This window comes from Pteropus medius, unplaced genomic scaffold (assembly GCF_902729225.1).
Source record: "Pteropus medius unplaced genomic scaffold, Ma_sr-lr_union100, whole genome shotgun sequence".
Taxonomy (NCBI): domain Eukaryota; kingdom Metazoa; phylum Chordata; class Mammalia; order Chiroptera; family Pteropodidae; genus Pteropus; species Pteropus medius.
Window position 1 is genome coordinate 2188062 of NW_024349797.1, and position 15053 is coordinate 2203114.

At 41.6% G+C, this 15053-nt stretch overlaps 1 protein-coding gene across 1 annotated transcript; it reads left to right on the forward strand.

Annotated features, from left to right (window-relative positions):
- Window positions 1–621: 621 nt before the first annotated feature.
- ACOT6 (acyl-CoA thioesterase 6) lies at window positions 622–5820 on the forward strand. Its single transcript, XM_039883737.1, has 3 exons — window positions 622–1223; window positions 3459–3661; window positions 5169–5820. Exons 1-3 carry the CDS (start codon window positions 770–772, stop codon window positions 5772–5774), a joined length of 1263 nt encoding a protein of 420 aa, XP_039739671.1. The 5' UTR covers window positions 622–769; the 3' UTR covers window positions 5775–5820.
- Window positions 5821–15053: the final 9233 nt, after the last annotated feature.

Sequence of the window (15053 nt, forward strand, 5' to 3'; positions counted from 1 at the left end):
ACAGCTCAACACTGACATTGCCTTGCGACCAGATTTGTGAGTTAAAGAACAAAACATTTACTGAGCATCTACTGTAGGTCAATCAGGACAGTATTTTTTACATACGTTAGCCCATGTGATCATCACAATAAACCTTTTACAGATAAGGAAACTGGATTCATAGGCTTAAATATGTACCTTGCTGAGGATCACTACGCTATTAAGGAGCAGGGTCATACTGGAACCCGGATAGGTCTCGCTCTGTAAACATCTACCTCTGGAGGCCTTGCTAGGAACCCTTAGTTCTAGGGAAAAAGGCTTGAGAAAGACTGAGAGGCAAAGGAGGGATTAGGATCATGCTCTTCTTCCTATCCCCTGATTTACTAGTTCCACGGATTTCGACTGCCCCTCCCCTCCTCCCCTCCCCCGCGTTATTCAAGTCAACTGAACAATCACCTAGGATGCTTTTTAAAAATCCAGCTTCTTGGAACCACCAGGGTATTTCCTAATACTTAGCTTTCAGCAGTTTTCGTACTTCTATTTCGATACACCACATTGGATTGCAGGGTTAAGTAATTAATTTACTTTAGCAGACACTTTCTTCTGGCACTAGTGGATTTGCACAAACTCTAGGGGGAGCTCACACAACGGATTAGAGAGTGTCCCCATACCCACCCAATGGGAGCAGTGCAAAGATTCCAATTGCTACTGCTCCCGAGGGAGGTGTAAGGACACTAGGCCCCGCTCGTGATTCCGCGGAGCACACCCCACCTTTTTTGTCGCAGTTAGGATGGCGGCGACGGTGACGGTGGAGCCCAACCGCGGCCGCTGGGACGAGCCCGTGCGCATCGTCGTGCGCGCCCTGGCCCCGGGGCAGCGGGTCACGCTGCGCGCGTCCCTGCGCGACGAGAGGGGCGCGCTCTTCCGGGCCCACGCGCGCTACTGCGCCGACGCCGGCGGCGAGCTGGACCTGACGCGCGCGCCCGCGCTGGGCGGCAGTTTCGCGGGGCTCGAGCCCATGGGGCTCTTCTGGGCCCTGGAGCCCGAGAAGCCCTTTCTGCGGCTAGCGAAGCGAGACGTGCAGACGCCCTTCGCCGTGGAGCTGGAGGTGCTCGACGGCCACGAGCTCGAAACCGGGAAGATCCTGGGCCGGGCAGTGCACGAGCGCGACTTCCTGGGGCCCGGGGTGCGGCGGGAGCCAGTGCGCACAGGCCGGGTTCGCGCCACGCTCTTCTTGCCGCCAGGTCAGTTGCCGGCTTCCCTAGCTGCTCTGGACGTCGGGTGGAGAGGGAGACCCTGGGCGGCCACTTGCTTGGCCAGGAAACCACATGGTTGTGGAACTTTCTTAAACTGGTCCCGGCATTCCAGAATCTGTCGTGGATTTGGTTGGAATTCTTAAGTTTCACGGCACTTCTTGGAGATCCTGTCACTCCCTTAGCTCTATGCTTCAAAGTGCATACAACATATATTTGAGAGCTGGCTGTGTTTCAAATACCGATATTAGGCAATGAGTTCTGCCTGTGTGCAAAAGTGATTTTTATCTCCTTTCACATCAAACTTACAAGTAGGCCAAAAGCCACAGAGACAGTTTACCATAATCCAAAACAAACAAAACTCCCTGATCATCCTCTCCCCACTATTGTAAACAGTCTGACAGTGTTTCTCAACCTGAGATGATTGCCTCCCACTCCAGGGGACATTTGGCAATATCTGGAGACATTTTTGGTTGTTACATTGGGAGGTTGGGGGGGAGGTGCTATAGGCATCTAGTGGATAGAGACCAGCAATGCTGCTAAATATCCACAAAGCACAGGACAGCCCCCCAACAAAGAAATATCTTGCTCTAAATGTCTGTAGTGCTGAGGTTGAGAAACCCTAAACTAAGTAAAAACAAAGACTTACTAGGTAACAGCAGCGTGGAAACAAGACCCCTGACCCCACCCTTTCCAACCAAATGCTGGACTGAAACCCCACTACAGAGAAATGCTGGAGTTTCCACAGCTCAGGGGATTATGTGATTATTTTCCAAAACAAGAGGTCCTGCTTTATTCTTACAGCTCTTCAGCAACTCACAGCCCTAACTAGTGGCTGCCTACTCAACTGTGAACTCCTGGGGCTAGAACTGGGTCTTCTAGATCACTATATATTTCTAGAGGCTTGCACAGGGATATGGTAGAAGCTCAATAAACCATATTGACTGATTCATTAAGAATTTCCTAAAGACTTTCATGAAAAAAACAAAAACAAAACTCACCACCTAGTCATGTCAATCTTAAGTGCTATTTCAGTGCCTAGTATGTGGTGCATTTAAAATTTATTGTATTTTGTCTCAAAAGCCGTAAATAATGTAGAAGGGTTCAATTATTTAACAAATATGTGTTAAGGACTGTGCTCTGTACTGGGATGCAATGGCTAGCAGTATCAGACATGGGCCTCACTGTACTTACAGCCTAATAGAACACATGGGCAATTATACTTGCTCCTATAATGAGTGTAGTAAATGCTAAGGCAGGGGAGGTACAAGCCCAGGGTGGGAACATATAAAAGGCTATCTAACTCACTTGGGGAGGGGAGAGAGATCAGGGAAGTCTTACAGGAAGGGAGATCTAAATTTAGATTTGAAGACTGAGAAGTCAACCATGTCAAAAAAAGGTGGAGAGGGGAGGAGAATAGTATATACCATTTTCAGGGGCCAAAGAGAACATGGCACATTTAGGAATAGCATTGTTTAAGGCTGGAGCAGAGGGCATAAAGCGACAGGGAATATAATAATCCCCTATGTATGTAGACTGCTTTATGCCTTCCAAAGCATTCTCAAATAGATTTTTTACAAAAAGAAAAACAAGAAATAAAATTTGGTGGAAAATGAACATCTCATCATGTTATTTCTAATTTCATTTACTCTTGAACAACATGGGCTTGAATTGTGCAGATCCACTTGTATTTGGATTTTTTTCAATCAATATAGAGTCGGTCCTCTATATCACTGAGTATATGGTTGGAGAGTCTACCAACCATGGATCAAAAACAGTCTTTTCCATCTTTGGTTGGGAATCCACAGATGTGGAGGGCTGACTATATATTGTTCTATGCCATTTTATATAAGGGATTGAGCCTCTGTGGATTTGGATATCTGCAGGGTTCCTGCAACCAATCCCTGTGGATAACTAGGGACAGCTATATGGGGATTTTTGACCACAAAGGGGAGGGGGGCAGCTCTCCCAACCCCCGTGTTCTTCAAGGTTCAACTATATATTATTTTCATCGTTTTGTGAAAATATATGAGAAATCCTAGAGAAAAGGCATTTTGTTCTCCCTTCTCCCCACCGGTTTTTTTGTTTGTTTGTTTGAGTAAAAAGGGTCCTTCCACGAATCCCAAACCCCCAACCTTCCTTGCTTCTCTCCTGACTGCCAAAATCTAAAACCTAAGAATGTCTTTTAAAAGTCTAGAATTCCTCATGATTCGTGGTATTCTCCAGGTGCAGGGCCTTTCCCTGGGATCATCGATCTGTTTGGAAGTGGTGGTGGCCTCTGTGAATACAGAGCGAGTCTCCTGGCTGGATATGGTTTTGCTGTGCTTGCTCTGGCTTATTTCAGATTTGAAGATCTCCCTGAGTATCTGAATAACATGCACTTGGAGTACTTTGAAGAAGCTGTGAACTTTATGCTGCAGCATCCAAAGGTGGGTTCAGGTGCTTGTCTGAATGCAGAGGAGAGACACAGCAGATACAGGGCTGGATCCAGAAGCCCTACTGGGACACCAGGGGCTAGAAGTATGTCATGAGACACAAAGTCTCCTTCAAAAGTTTTATTAAAAAGACTATTATTTCCACTTCCACCCATCTCTTCTAATCTCTTAAGACTTGAGTGTTTAGTTCCCTTTTATTCTTGACCATTATTTAAAGTGCTGGGCTAAAAAGTTACTAAATTTACTACCAAGTTTCTGAATAAGGCAATTGCCCTCTCCAGGATTCAATTTTTCCCATTTATAAAATTAATGTAAATGGGTAGAGGAAAAAGTTTGACTCTAAAGAGACATTTTTCCAGTCAATTGGTCACATGTGAATAGGGACTGTGTATTTGATGATATTAAGGAATCATTATTAATTTTGTTAAGTGTGATAATGGTATTAAGGTTTCGTAGACAAAGTTCTTATCTGATAGTGGAAAATTAATTAAATATTTTAGTAGTAATTATAAATGAAATACATACTCTCTGCTACTATCTGAACTTAAAGAGACCCAAACAGTTTAATGTTAAGGAATAAGATCCTCTGTAAGGTCTATAGAATGGTTTAACTGTGTTAAAATTCAGAAACTGGTCTCTTAGCAGAGTTGCTAAGACCTAGGTGATCTTAAACTGTGAGGATTATTTATTTGGGGGAGATAAGGTCCTGGTAAAAAGAATAAACCAATATATACTATTAGTTCTGCCCTTAAACTTAGGCAAAAGGGGCTTCTTCCTTGGATCCTTCATTTTAGATGGTCACACTCTGGCCTTCCTTGGCTGCATCTCTGCTCACAGAGTAAGGTGTCCAGGGGACCAAGGGGATGTGTCCACCTGGAACCCATGTGGTCCCCCTCCCACCATGCCCTTGGGATCTGGAACCTCAGAATTCTCTGCTGAATAGCACACTGATCCTGCTTCTAGGCCCTATGCCTCTTTTCAGGGAACTTCAATGTTAATACCCCTAAGCCTTAAACATATAGGCTGGGTATCCACACACAAGTGTGAGAGGCCCCTCAAGGTACATGATGGAGCCAGGGATGGGAGAGAAGGAGTGTGGGCCCGGGACTGGGGCCAGGGGCTGGCTCTCCTCCATGCCATGTTCCAGTGCAGCACTCAGAGGAGGTTAAATTTTAACCTTATAAATTGTTATGGAGGTGTATTTATCAAGATAGGAGAAAAAAATATATTTTATTTATATGTGTTCATTTGATTAATAAATATTTAGGTATAGAGTATATGGGCCTCTGTGTATATTCTTGACCCAGACGCTATAAATATTAGTGAAGGGCCTATGTACTAGGAAATCAATTGATTTGCTTATTAGATGACACACTTGAACTTTGTGGATTGTTGCATAAGGCAGGAAAGCAAACAACAGTTGAGAAAGTTACCTAGAGAATGTAAAATCACTGTGTCCTCCATTTGTAAATTCTAGGCTTATTCTCTCTCTCCTCATCAGGTGAAAGGCCCTAGTGTTGGGCTTCTTGGATTCTCCAAAGGAGGTGACCTCTGTCTCTCAATGGCCTCTTTCTTGAAGGGCATCACAGCCACTGTACTTGTCAATGCCTGCGTGGCCAACACCATTGCTCCTCTGCATTACAAGGATATGATTATTCCTGATCTTGGCAGTGACTCAAGGAAATATTCAATCACTGAGTCAGGCCTTTTGGATTTAATGGACATTTGGAACAACCCACTGGAGGAACCCTACCACCAAAGTCTTATTCCATTAGAAAAGGCTCAGGGGCCCTTACTATTTATTGTTGGCATGGATGATCATAACTGGAAGAGTGAATTCTATGCTCATTTAGCCTCTGAACGGTTACAAGCCCATGGGAAAGACAGACCTCAGATAATCTACTACCCAGGAACTGGTCATTGTATTGACCCACCTTATTTTCCTCCTTGTAGAGCCTCTGTGCATGCAGTATTGGGTGTACCAGTATTCTATGGAGGTGAGCCAAAGGCTCACTCAAGGGCACAGGTAGATGCCTGGCAGCAAATTCAAACGTTCTTCCATAAACATCTCAATGATAAAAAATCTGTCAAGCTCAGTAAAATGTAACATGACCATAGATGAGATACTATTAATAAAAATTCTATTCATACAACGTGTATTGGGTTTTTCCTATACATGAGCACCTAGGAGCCTTTTTGTAACAAAACAACCATCTCGGCTTCCTTGTCAGATCTGACTGGATTCTCAGCTTTTGCAACCCTCCTTTCTTCACTGCCAGGTCCATCCTTTTCTCCCCTGAACTTTATCCAATATACAGGCTTAACCCCAATCTTACCTGTAGGACCAGTCTTAACCTTAAGCAGAAAAAAGGTAAGAAGTGCTTGCCTAACTCTTAATTGCTGGCCTAGCCTTGTGTTCTGATTCTAAGGACTGAGCTCTGTGTTGCTAAGAGTCCCATATCCACTTTGGGCCCTAACTGACCATGTCTGAGCTTTGGGAACCTGCCCACTCGAGTCCGTTTAGGAATGGACTCTGCTTCATTCTTGCCTGTACACATTCCTGAACTCAAGACTTGTCTCTGAACAGTTACAAAATTGGGACATTAATATACTTAGTATACAGTAGTGTCCCCCTATCTGTCGTTTCTGTTACCTGTGGTTAACAGTGGTCAGAAAACATGGAAAATTCCAGAAATAAACAATAAGTTTTAAATTGCATGCTATTCTCAGCACCTCACTTCATCTCATTACATAGGCATTGTGATCTCACATCATCACAAGAAAGATGAGAATAGTATAATAGGATATTTTGAGAAAGCACATTCACATAACTTGTTACAGTATATTATAATTGTTCTATTTTATTAGTTATTATTAACCTACTGTGCCTAATTTATAAATTAAACTTGATCATAGGTGTGAATGTATAGGAAAAAACAGTACATATAGGGTTTGATACTATCTGTGGTTTCAGGCATCCACTGGGGGTTTTGGAATGTATCTCCCATGGATAAAGGAAGACTACTAAGTTTTGCGTTTATTTTATGAAATGAAAACTTTGCTTTTATTTTATGAATGAGGCCCTAGATCTCAATTTCTTCTTACTGATAAAGTATCCTTAACATATTTTATATTGCTTTCCAGCTGGAGGAGACATGCTTGACTAGGAGACAGCATAATGAGATCTACTGTAAAGTTAGAGTAAGTTTGGGTCACATAGTAGAGTCTTCAAAAGCCAAATTGGAGAGTTCAGATTTAAAATGAGAAGAAATAAGGAAACATTTTCGACATATTTTTTTTCCAATGGCTATCACTAATTTTTTTGAAGCAGTGGCTCAATGCAGTTGAAGCCTAAAATAAATTTAATTGGAGATACTTTTCAAAAAGAAAATCAGATAATATGACCAAATTTAGCCCTTTGTTCTGCTTTCCTTTGTACATCTAATACTTTTGAATGTACTTTATCAGGGTGAGAAAGACCAATGGACCATTTTGAAAGCAAATATGTTTTTGTCAACCACTGATCATTTAAAAAATATTTATATAAACCTGTTACATATTTTAGCCAATTGAAATTCACAAAGTATCATGATTAAGCTATTATGTACATTCATTTTAAATTGTTTTTGAACACTGGGAAAATAAAAATTGTGGAAGGTGAAGAATGAGAAAAAAATGGCGTAGTTAATAAAGGCTCTGTTCATCCCTCTGGTGACCAAATCAAAGTTGTGACAGTAATAAGGAGCAGCAGCAAGGAAAAATCTCCTGAGATCTAGAGGAACAAGTCATACAACTACGGAGAAATCCAGGAAAGCACTCTGCAACAGCAGAAGGTAAGACGAGGTGAGGACATGGGGCTGCCCGGTCCCGAGCAGCTGAGTGAAACTGGCTTCGGCATTGGCAGCAGCAGACGCCTCTTAAAGGGGCCACAACCATGACCGGATTTTCCCGGTAATGGAACTGCTCACTCTGAACACCAGTGTCCATTGGGCTGCGCACAGAGGGCACGAGGGACTTACAGGGAGACATTGTCAGAATGAGGGCCGAGGAGAGATTCGCTCGCTACAGAAGTGCCGGCAGTATCCATTGATCCCTGTTGAGCCCTCCCCACACCAGTGCACTGGACACAGCGCCACCATAGCTGTGACGTCATCAAACTGGATAACAAAGGTCACTCCACCCAGAGGGTTCCCTGGAGCCCCACCTACCCTAACTCACGGCTCCACCCAAGCCACATCTAGGTATATCCTCAGCGAGTCAGGTGCTCCTTGCTCAGACTCACACTGGTGGAAGCAGCTGGCCTCGGTTTCTGGTGTGGCCTTTTGAGGCAACTATAAGCACAGCATCTGTTGATTGCTTGCTGAATCTTAACAGGTGGCCCCAAAGGGGTAGAGGCGTGGGTTAAATTTGGCCTGCAGCTAAACCCCTTGCAGGACTGTGCCACTGGACACCTACTTCACAAATCCACACTAATGAGACCAGGAGACTTAGGAGCTTTGCCTAGTACATAGAAACAGACACGGAAAGGCAGCCAAAATGGGAAGACGAAGCAGAAAGCATATGAGAGAACAGAACAGAGATCCAGATATAATGGAGTCAAGTAATCTAACAGATGCAGAGTTCAAAACACTAGTTATAAAGAGGCTCAATGAACTTTTGGGAAGTGTAGAGAACTCCAACAAAGACATAAAAATGGAAATGGAAATTATAAAAGGGAACCAGTCTGATATGGAGAATATATTATCCGAGATGAGAAGTATATTAAATGGAATAAACAAAGGAATAAACAGATTGAATAAAGAAAACGATTAAATGCCCTATCTAGAGGATGGGAAAGCCAAGGACGCTCAATTAGAATGGCAAGAAAAAAAATGCCAAGACCATAAAAATTTAAGAAGGATATGGGACACTATTAAGGCTCCAAATATTCGTCTGATAAGTGAAACAGAAGAAAATCAAGATGCTGAACAGCTGCTTGAAGAAATAATGATGGAAAACTTCCCTAACCTGGTGAAGGAAATGGACATAAAACCCCAGGAAGTTCAGAGAATTCCAAAAATCAGGAATCCAAAGAGGCCCACACCAACACACATCATAATTAAAACGCCAAAGCTTAAATACAAAGAGAGAATATTAAAAGCAGCAAGAGAAAAACAAATACTTTTAAGAGAACACCCATAAGACTGGCAGCTGATTTCTCAAAAGAAACAATGCAGGACAGAAGGGTTTGGCAAAAAATATTTGACAGGATGAAGACCCAGGATCTACAACCAAGAATAATTTATCCAGCAAAGCTATCATTTAGAGTTGAAGGACAGATAAAGAGCTTCCCAAACAAAAATAAGCTAAAGGAATTTGTCACTACTAAACAAGTATTACAAGATATGTTGGATGGGCTTCTTTAAGAAGAAAAGACATGTATCGAAAACAGGAATAAAGAATGGTAATAGCTACGTTCCTATCAATAAGTACCTTAAATGGAAAAGAATTAAGTGCTCCAACCAAAAGACAGAGTAGCTGAAAGGATAAGAAAACAAGACCCCTACATATAAAAAGGAAGGGGATGGAAAAAGATATTGCTTTCATGGACCTAGAAGGTATTTAAGTCAGACAGAGAAAGATAAACTATATGATTTTACTTATATGCAGAATTTAAGGAATAAAAAGAACAAACTAATCAAAAACAGACTCACAAATATAGTGGATAATTTGGTGATAAATAGAGGGTTGGGCAGTTTGGGGGACTGGGAGAATGGGGTGAAAGGTTAAAGAAGTACAAATTAGTAGCTGATGGATGGTCATGGGGATGGGGAGCACGGCATAGGAAATGCAATTAGCATTAATACATTGGGTAAGTGGAGGGTCAGGGAGGGAGTGAGCAATTGGTGGGATCATTTTTACTAACTATATAGATGTCTAACCAATGTACTATATACTTGAAACAAATTTTAAATATTAAAAAATAAAAATTTAAAAAGAAAGCTATGGAAGACATTCTATCTTTTCAGGTGGTGCATGCAGAGATGCACTAAATCCAATATTCATGGCCACTATAATGATGGTTTGTGGGGGCAGAAGTCAAAATATCTTGATCAGTTTTTCCAAAACTGATTGTTAGCCATGTATATTCTCAGGGACTTTAACAAGTACTTTTCAAAGAAGGTAGGGTTGTTGTATGGCTCTCAACAGGAAATTCTTGGTCCAGTGACTATATGCTTTCAGTGGCAAATATTTTCAATGCATAAATTAGTATACATGACAATTATAATGTTATTTATGGAATAAGTGGGATAAGATATTTTAAAATGAAATTGATTCCAAAAATATTCAAGATTTATATATGCATCTTTCTTGTTTGATAGCAATTTAATAGAATGAATAGAATATTTCACCTGAATTAATTAACCTCATTTTAATTAAGATAGAATTCTATGGTAGCAAACAAATCTTACATATATCAATACATTACATTCTCCATCATAAAAGGTTCAAGTAATAGATAAAATTAAAAATCCTCTTATTACCCAATCCCAGACTTCTTCCAGGAGTAACTACTGTTACCAACTTAAAGTGTACCCTTCTAGAACTATTTTGATGCATGTACATATAAATATTTGTATGAATGGAAAAATATGGTTTTATTTGAGGTGTTCAAAGTCTTTTCTTAAAAAAAAAAACGTCGCATAATGTAAACTTTTTCTACATATAAAAATATACACTGATACTTATACCAGGCCACAGGACAATAGAGATTATTTCCACAATGTGTACATCAGTAGTGCTGCCTCGTCTGATACGTGTAAACGTTAACCTTGATAGTCTTTCTTAATCCCAGGCAAAAGCAGTTTCAAAGAAGGAAAGGAGCCTAGTACACATAGCTTCCTTTCACCAGGTTTAGGGAACAGTGTCCTCTGGTGGCCAGTGAGAGATTTCTCTAGCGAAGGCGACCGGCTGGCATTCTTCATCAGAAATCATTAACTTATTCTAGTTACGTCGAGTGGTAGGTTCGGGATGAGCTCCTACCTTTTTCAGGCGGACCCACCACAGGACCTCCAAAAGCGCGACCGACCCAAGGGCCCTCCCAGGTCGCACCATCCTGTCAGCCTGAGCGGCGCCCCAGAGACCAGCCCAGGACCTCTTGCCCGTCCCGCCTGCTTTGGCCCCGCGGGCCCCCGCCCCTCCCTTGTCTCTCCTCTTCCGCCTGCCTTGCCCGACTCCTCCCAGCCTTGGCCTGCCCTGCGGCGACCTGTCCGGTAGACCTAACTCTCCGTCTGGCAGGCTCCAGGCCTCGTCTCTTTGGCTCGAATCAAAGCCCCGAATATCCCGGAGCCATGTGGCGGGCGGCTCCGGCCGCGCTCCGAACCCCTGGGATATCCTTTCGGCTTCGGAGGTCTCTGTCCACATCGTCCCATTTCTCCCAAAAGGCCGCGACCTGGACCATCACGCCCAAGACTGGGCTGGCCGATGAGCTCCTGGATATTAAAGTGGAAGGCTTAGGCCCCAGGGAGCGGGTGACTGCGGGCATCGGCTGTTAGCTTCCACTCGCTGGCCGAATATCAGGCGGACCGCCGCGGGGACTGGATCTGGCCAGGGACCAGGCTCTGGGAAGCGACTTCACGAGCGTGGAGCCAATGGGGCTCCCGTGGCGCCTCACGCCAGCCGGCTCGGAGGATCACTGCCTCAGCCAGATGCTGAGGGGCATGATGAAAACCCTTCTCAAAGTGGAGGTGACCGTCCACCGAGCTCCCCAGCAGCGGGCGGTGCCGCTGGATCCGGCGCTGGCCTGCGCTCAGGTGCAGCGCTGGTTCTCCAGGCCCGAGCTGCGCCGCTATTGGCTGCAAACCCGCCGCCTGCGGGGCGTCTTCCTGCTGCCCCCAGGTGCATGGGGCCTTTCCCGCAGAGGGCCTTGCAGTGGCTTTAGGGAATAATAGAGTTATAAAAACTGGATTGCTTTGCTAGCTTAATTTGTCATCTGAAAACAAAGCGAGCACCTTAATTCTTTTATTTTGTCGCCTAAGTGGCGATATTCATTCCCCTAAACGATGACTGGGATTTAAATTTGATCTGCTTGGTACCTCTCTTCTCCCACCTGCCCACCTTCCAAATTCCTAGTGCTGCAGACACTATTCCTTGTGAAGCATACACCTTTCGGGTTTGCTGTACAAAGTATAAAATTGCTGTAAATTTTCTAGCGTTAAATACTTTTGGCCTATCTCTAGTAGGCAGAGCTTTGTGTTAATTTTTTTCCATTATTATTTCTTGTAACAATGATGAGAACAGTGGTTACAAATCTCTTTCATTTTTATCTGTTCAAGCTCCAAAGTGACTGAAATCCTATTATATTGTTAATTCTTTTATACCGACTTTCTATTAGGATAAAGATGATATTTTTGTTGTTATCCAACATCTCTAATACCTTGGAGACCTTCACCATGATGATCAAAACTGTTTCATTGCTCATTTCATAGATCTAAGAACAACTTTTTTATATATAAATGAGGAAACTGGGGCCTAAAGAGTTTTAACCAAACCACACAGCTAGGTTAGGTGATGCTAAAATCGGGGTGTAGTAAAACTTTCTGAGCTCCAAACTCTGACCTTCATAAGCACAAGCTGAGTGAGTGAAACAATGAGTGAAATAATTAGGTTTTTTTTAATTTTTAAAAGCCCAGTCTGGTTTGCCCAGTATGGTTTACCTGCTACTCTCAGCTTCAGGATCTTTAGGAACAAGTAAGAATCCTCCAAATGAGAGATTTTGGGGGAAGGGTGATTAAAAACAACAACAAGAAGAAGATCCTAGCAGATTTACACACTGGGGATTAAATTACTTAATTAAAACATCTTAATGAATCCTCAGTCATCTTAACGTGGTAATCAGATTAGTATTTTGAAACCTGTGGTTGGAAAACTATTATCAGAATAATTTGAGGGTCTGTATGTTAAGTCTTTTTCATGGCTTGCATTAGGCTTTCTGAAACTAATCTTGAATGCAGAAATGCTGGAGATTTATCTAATTTTAAAAAGAACATCAAGGTATGCAGAGATATTTGCATGTTAAGAAAATCACCTTGTAAAAATCACTGCCTTAATATGTACACCTTAGCTTTCACTTTGATAACTAGATGTGGCCTAACTTGTTTCTAGATTTGAAAATTTAGAAATGGCATCTGGAATTGGAATTTTAGATCTCTTAATTTAGCTTCTATCTTAATGCCCTCACATTTTATTCTGTTCTTATCTGGCACTTTTAATTGGAATAACACAGAAGCATATTTCTGAAAAATAGCAGGAGGCAATTGGCTGAGAAGTTATTCACTTGGAGTGGTGAATGAATAAAATAATCTCCAAAAGGAATGTTGAAAGAGAAATAGCAGACCAACGGTAGGAAGATATTAGTTTGATATTTTACTATACATATTGTTCACTTTATATTACACCTTCCTCAAACCTTTAGAATAGTTTAAACTTTGTTTAATTATAGATTTTGGTGACTCTGATTGTATCTTCAGATCGTTGAGAAGTAAAAAGGCATTTTAAAGTTGGATGTCTTTTTTTAATGAGATGTTATACTTTCATAACTCAAAGCCTACAGAACTATTTGCTTAGATTTATACTTCAAAACACATTCCATATCTTCATTGCTAATTTTTTTCTATTTCCCAGTGATTTTCTCATGGAGGAAAAATATAAAAACATTTTTACATATATGGCTTCAAAATATCCTAAACAAGTGTCTATTTCAACCACAACAATAAACCTATTTCAACCAAAACAGATGTTTTCTTTTCAAAGCAAGTAGGTGGATGTTTAAGAAAAAAAATATAAATTATGTAATTAAAATTTGATTTAGAAAATGTTAGCTGGATACCATAGTCCATTAAATGTTTAATCCCCTTTCCCAGTTTATAGGAGATGGTCCTTTTCCTGGTGTGATTAATATGTTTGGTGATGGAGGGTTAAATGATCTTGAGCGAGTCTCCTGGCTTGTCGAGGTTTTACTACTCTGGTTTTGCCATTTTTTGGCTATGAAGATCTACTACCAATCATGAAGGACTTAAATTTAGATTACTTTGAGGAGGCAGCTAAATTTGTATAAAATCACCCAAAGGTAAGAGGAATGCTAAAGAGAAATGTGTTTAAAATGAAATCATTAGGACTGGGAGAGAGTGAATAAAGTGGTGCTAATGTGTTGGAAAATATCTATAACTATTTGAGTGCATTAATGAATGAATGAGTAAGCTATCTGATAAATACATACAATACTTTTCTTTATATTGAGGGCTTTGTGACCCCATTAACAATCATACTTTTTTTTTCTTGCTCTTTCTTCTTGTTTGTCTTCTTTTTGTTCAGTCTTCAGGTCAAAGGTCCAAACATTGGTGTGACTGGCTCTGGCAAAAGGGCAGAGTTGGCAATTTCCATGGCTAGCTTCCTCCCAAACTTAGTTGCAGTTGTAAGCATCAATGGCTGCATCTCAGCTTACATATGGTAGATTAATCCTGCCAGGACTGCTTTTTAACCTAAACTAAATATCTGCTACTGATTCAAGAGTATATGATGTTAAAGAAGCACTCGAGGACCCCTGGGATCCAGCCTATCAGGATAGAAGTAGCCCCCTAGAAAAAGCCACTGCTCATTTTCTTTTTATTGTTGGAAAAGATGACAGGCATTGGAAGAGCCCTGTTTATGCTAACATAGCTGGGAAGCACCTCACAGAACATGGGTAGATAAATTTCACTCTTTTAAGCTATCCTAATACTGGCCACAGACTAGATCCTCCTTACAGCCTTTTTTCTCTGTAGCCCTGGATACAGTATTGGGGGTGCCTGCTTTGGGAGGTGGGCAGCTCAAAGCTCATGTTGCTGCTGAGACTGAGTCTTGGAAGAAGATCCTGGAGATTTTGCATTTGTGTCTAGGGTAAAGGCTGACAGACTAGAGAGTTAAATTTAGAATATGCTCAGAAAAAATCAGGGGACAGATTGAATATTTTTGACAAATGACGACTGAGATCTAGACTCCCTCATGGCATCTGCAAGCTTTTAAAGAAGTAAAAATACTCGCTTCAAGTTCATGAGAGCCTGTAGCTTTGGTATCATTCATGTCTCTCCATGTTTGGTTTGTTTGAACTTGAATTCAAGGTAACTGCTAAGTGAAACCAATTTTCAATCTACCATTTACTCACTATTCCCACCTACCCTCCCTGTCGCCCTCTGTACTTTCAAAGATTTTAAAAAATTGGTAAATAATAATTAGTTTGCTATACCTATCTCAGAGTTTTAAAAACTATTTTGAACAAGGTGAATACATGAATATAGGCCCCTGGTTTTATGATGAGGAACAATTGGGCTATGATAATTTGCTCCTAATAGCCGGAGGCTGGAATAAA

Bases quoted from the DNA above. Each gene is read 5' to 3' on its own strand.
- ACOT6 (XM_039883737.1), top strand. From the start codon at position 770: ATGGCGGCGACGGTGACGGTGGAGCCCAACCGCGGCCGCTGGGACGAG. The intron at 1,224-3,458 runs GTCAGTTGCCGG...GGTATTCTCCAG, and splicing joins CACGCTCTTCTTGCCGCCAG to GTGCAGGGCCTTTCCCTGGG. The intron at 3,662-5,168 runs GTGGGTTCAGGT...TCTCCTCATCAG, and splicing joins TTATGCTGCAGCATCCAAAG to GTGAAAGGCCCTAGTGTTGG.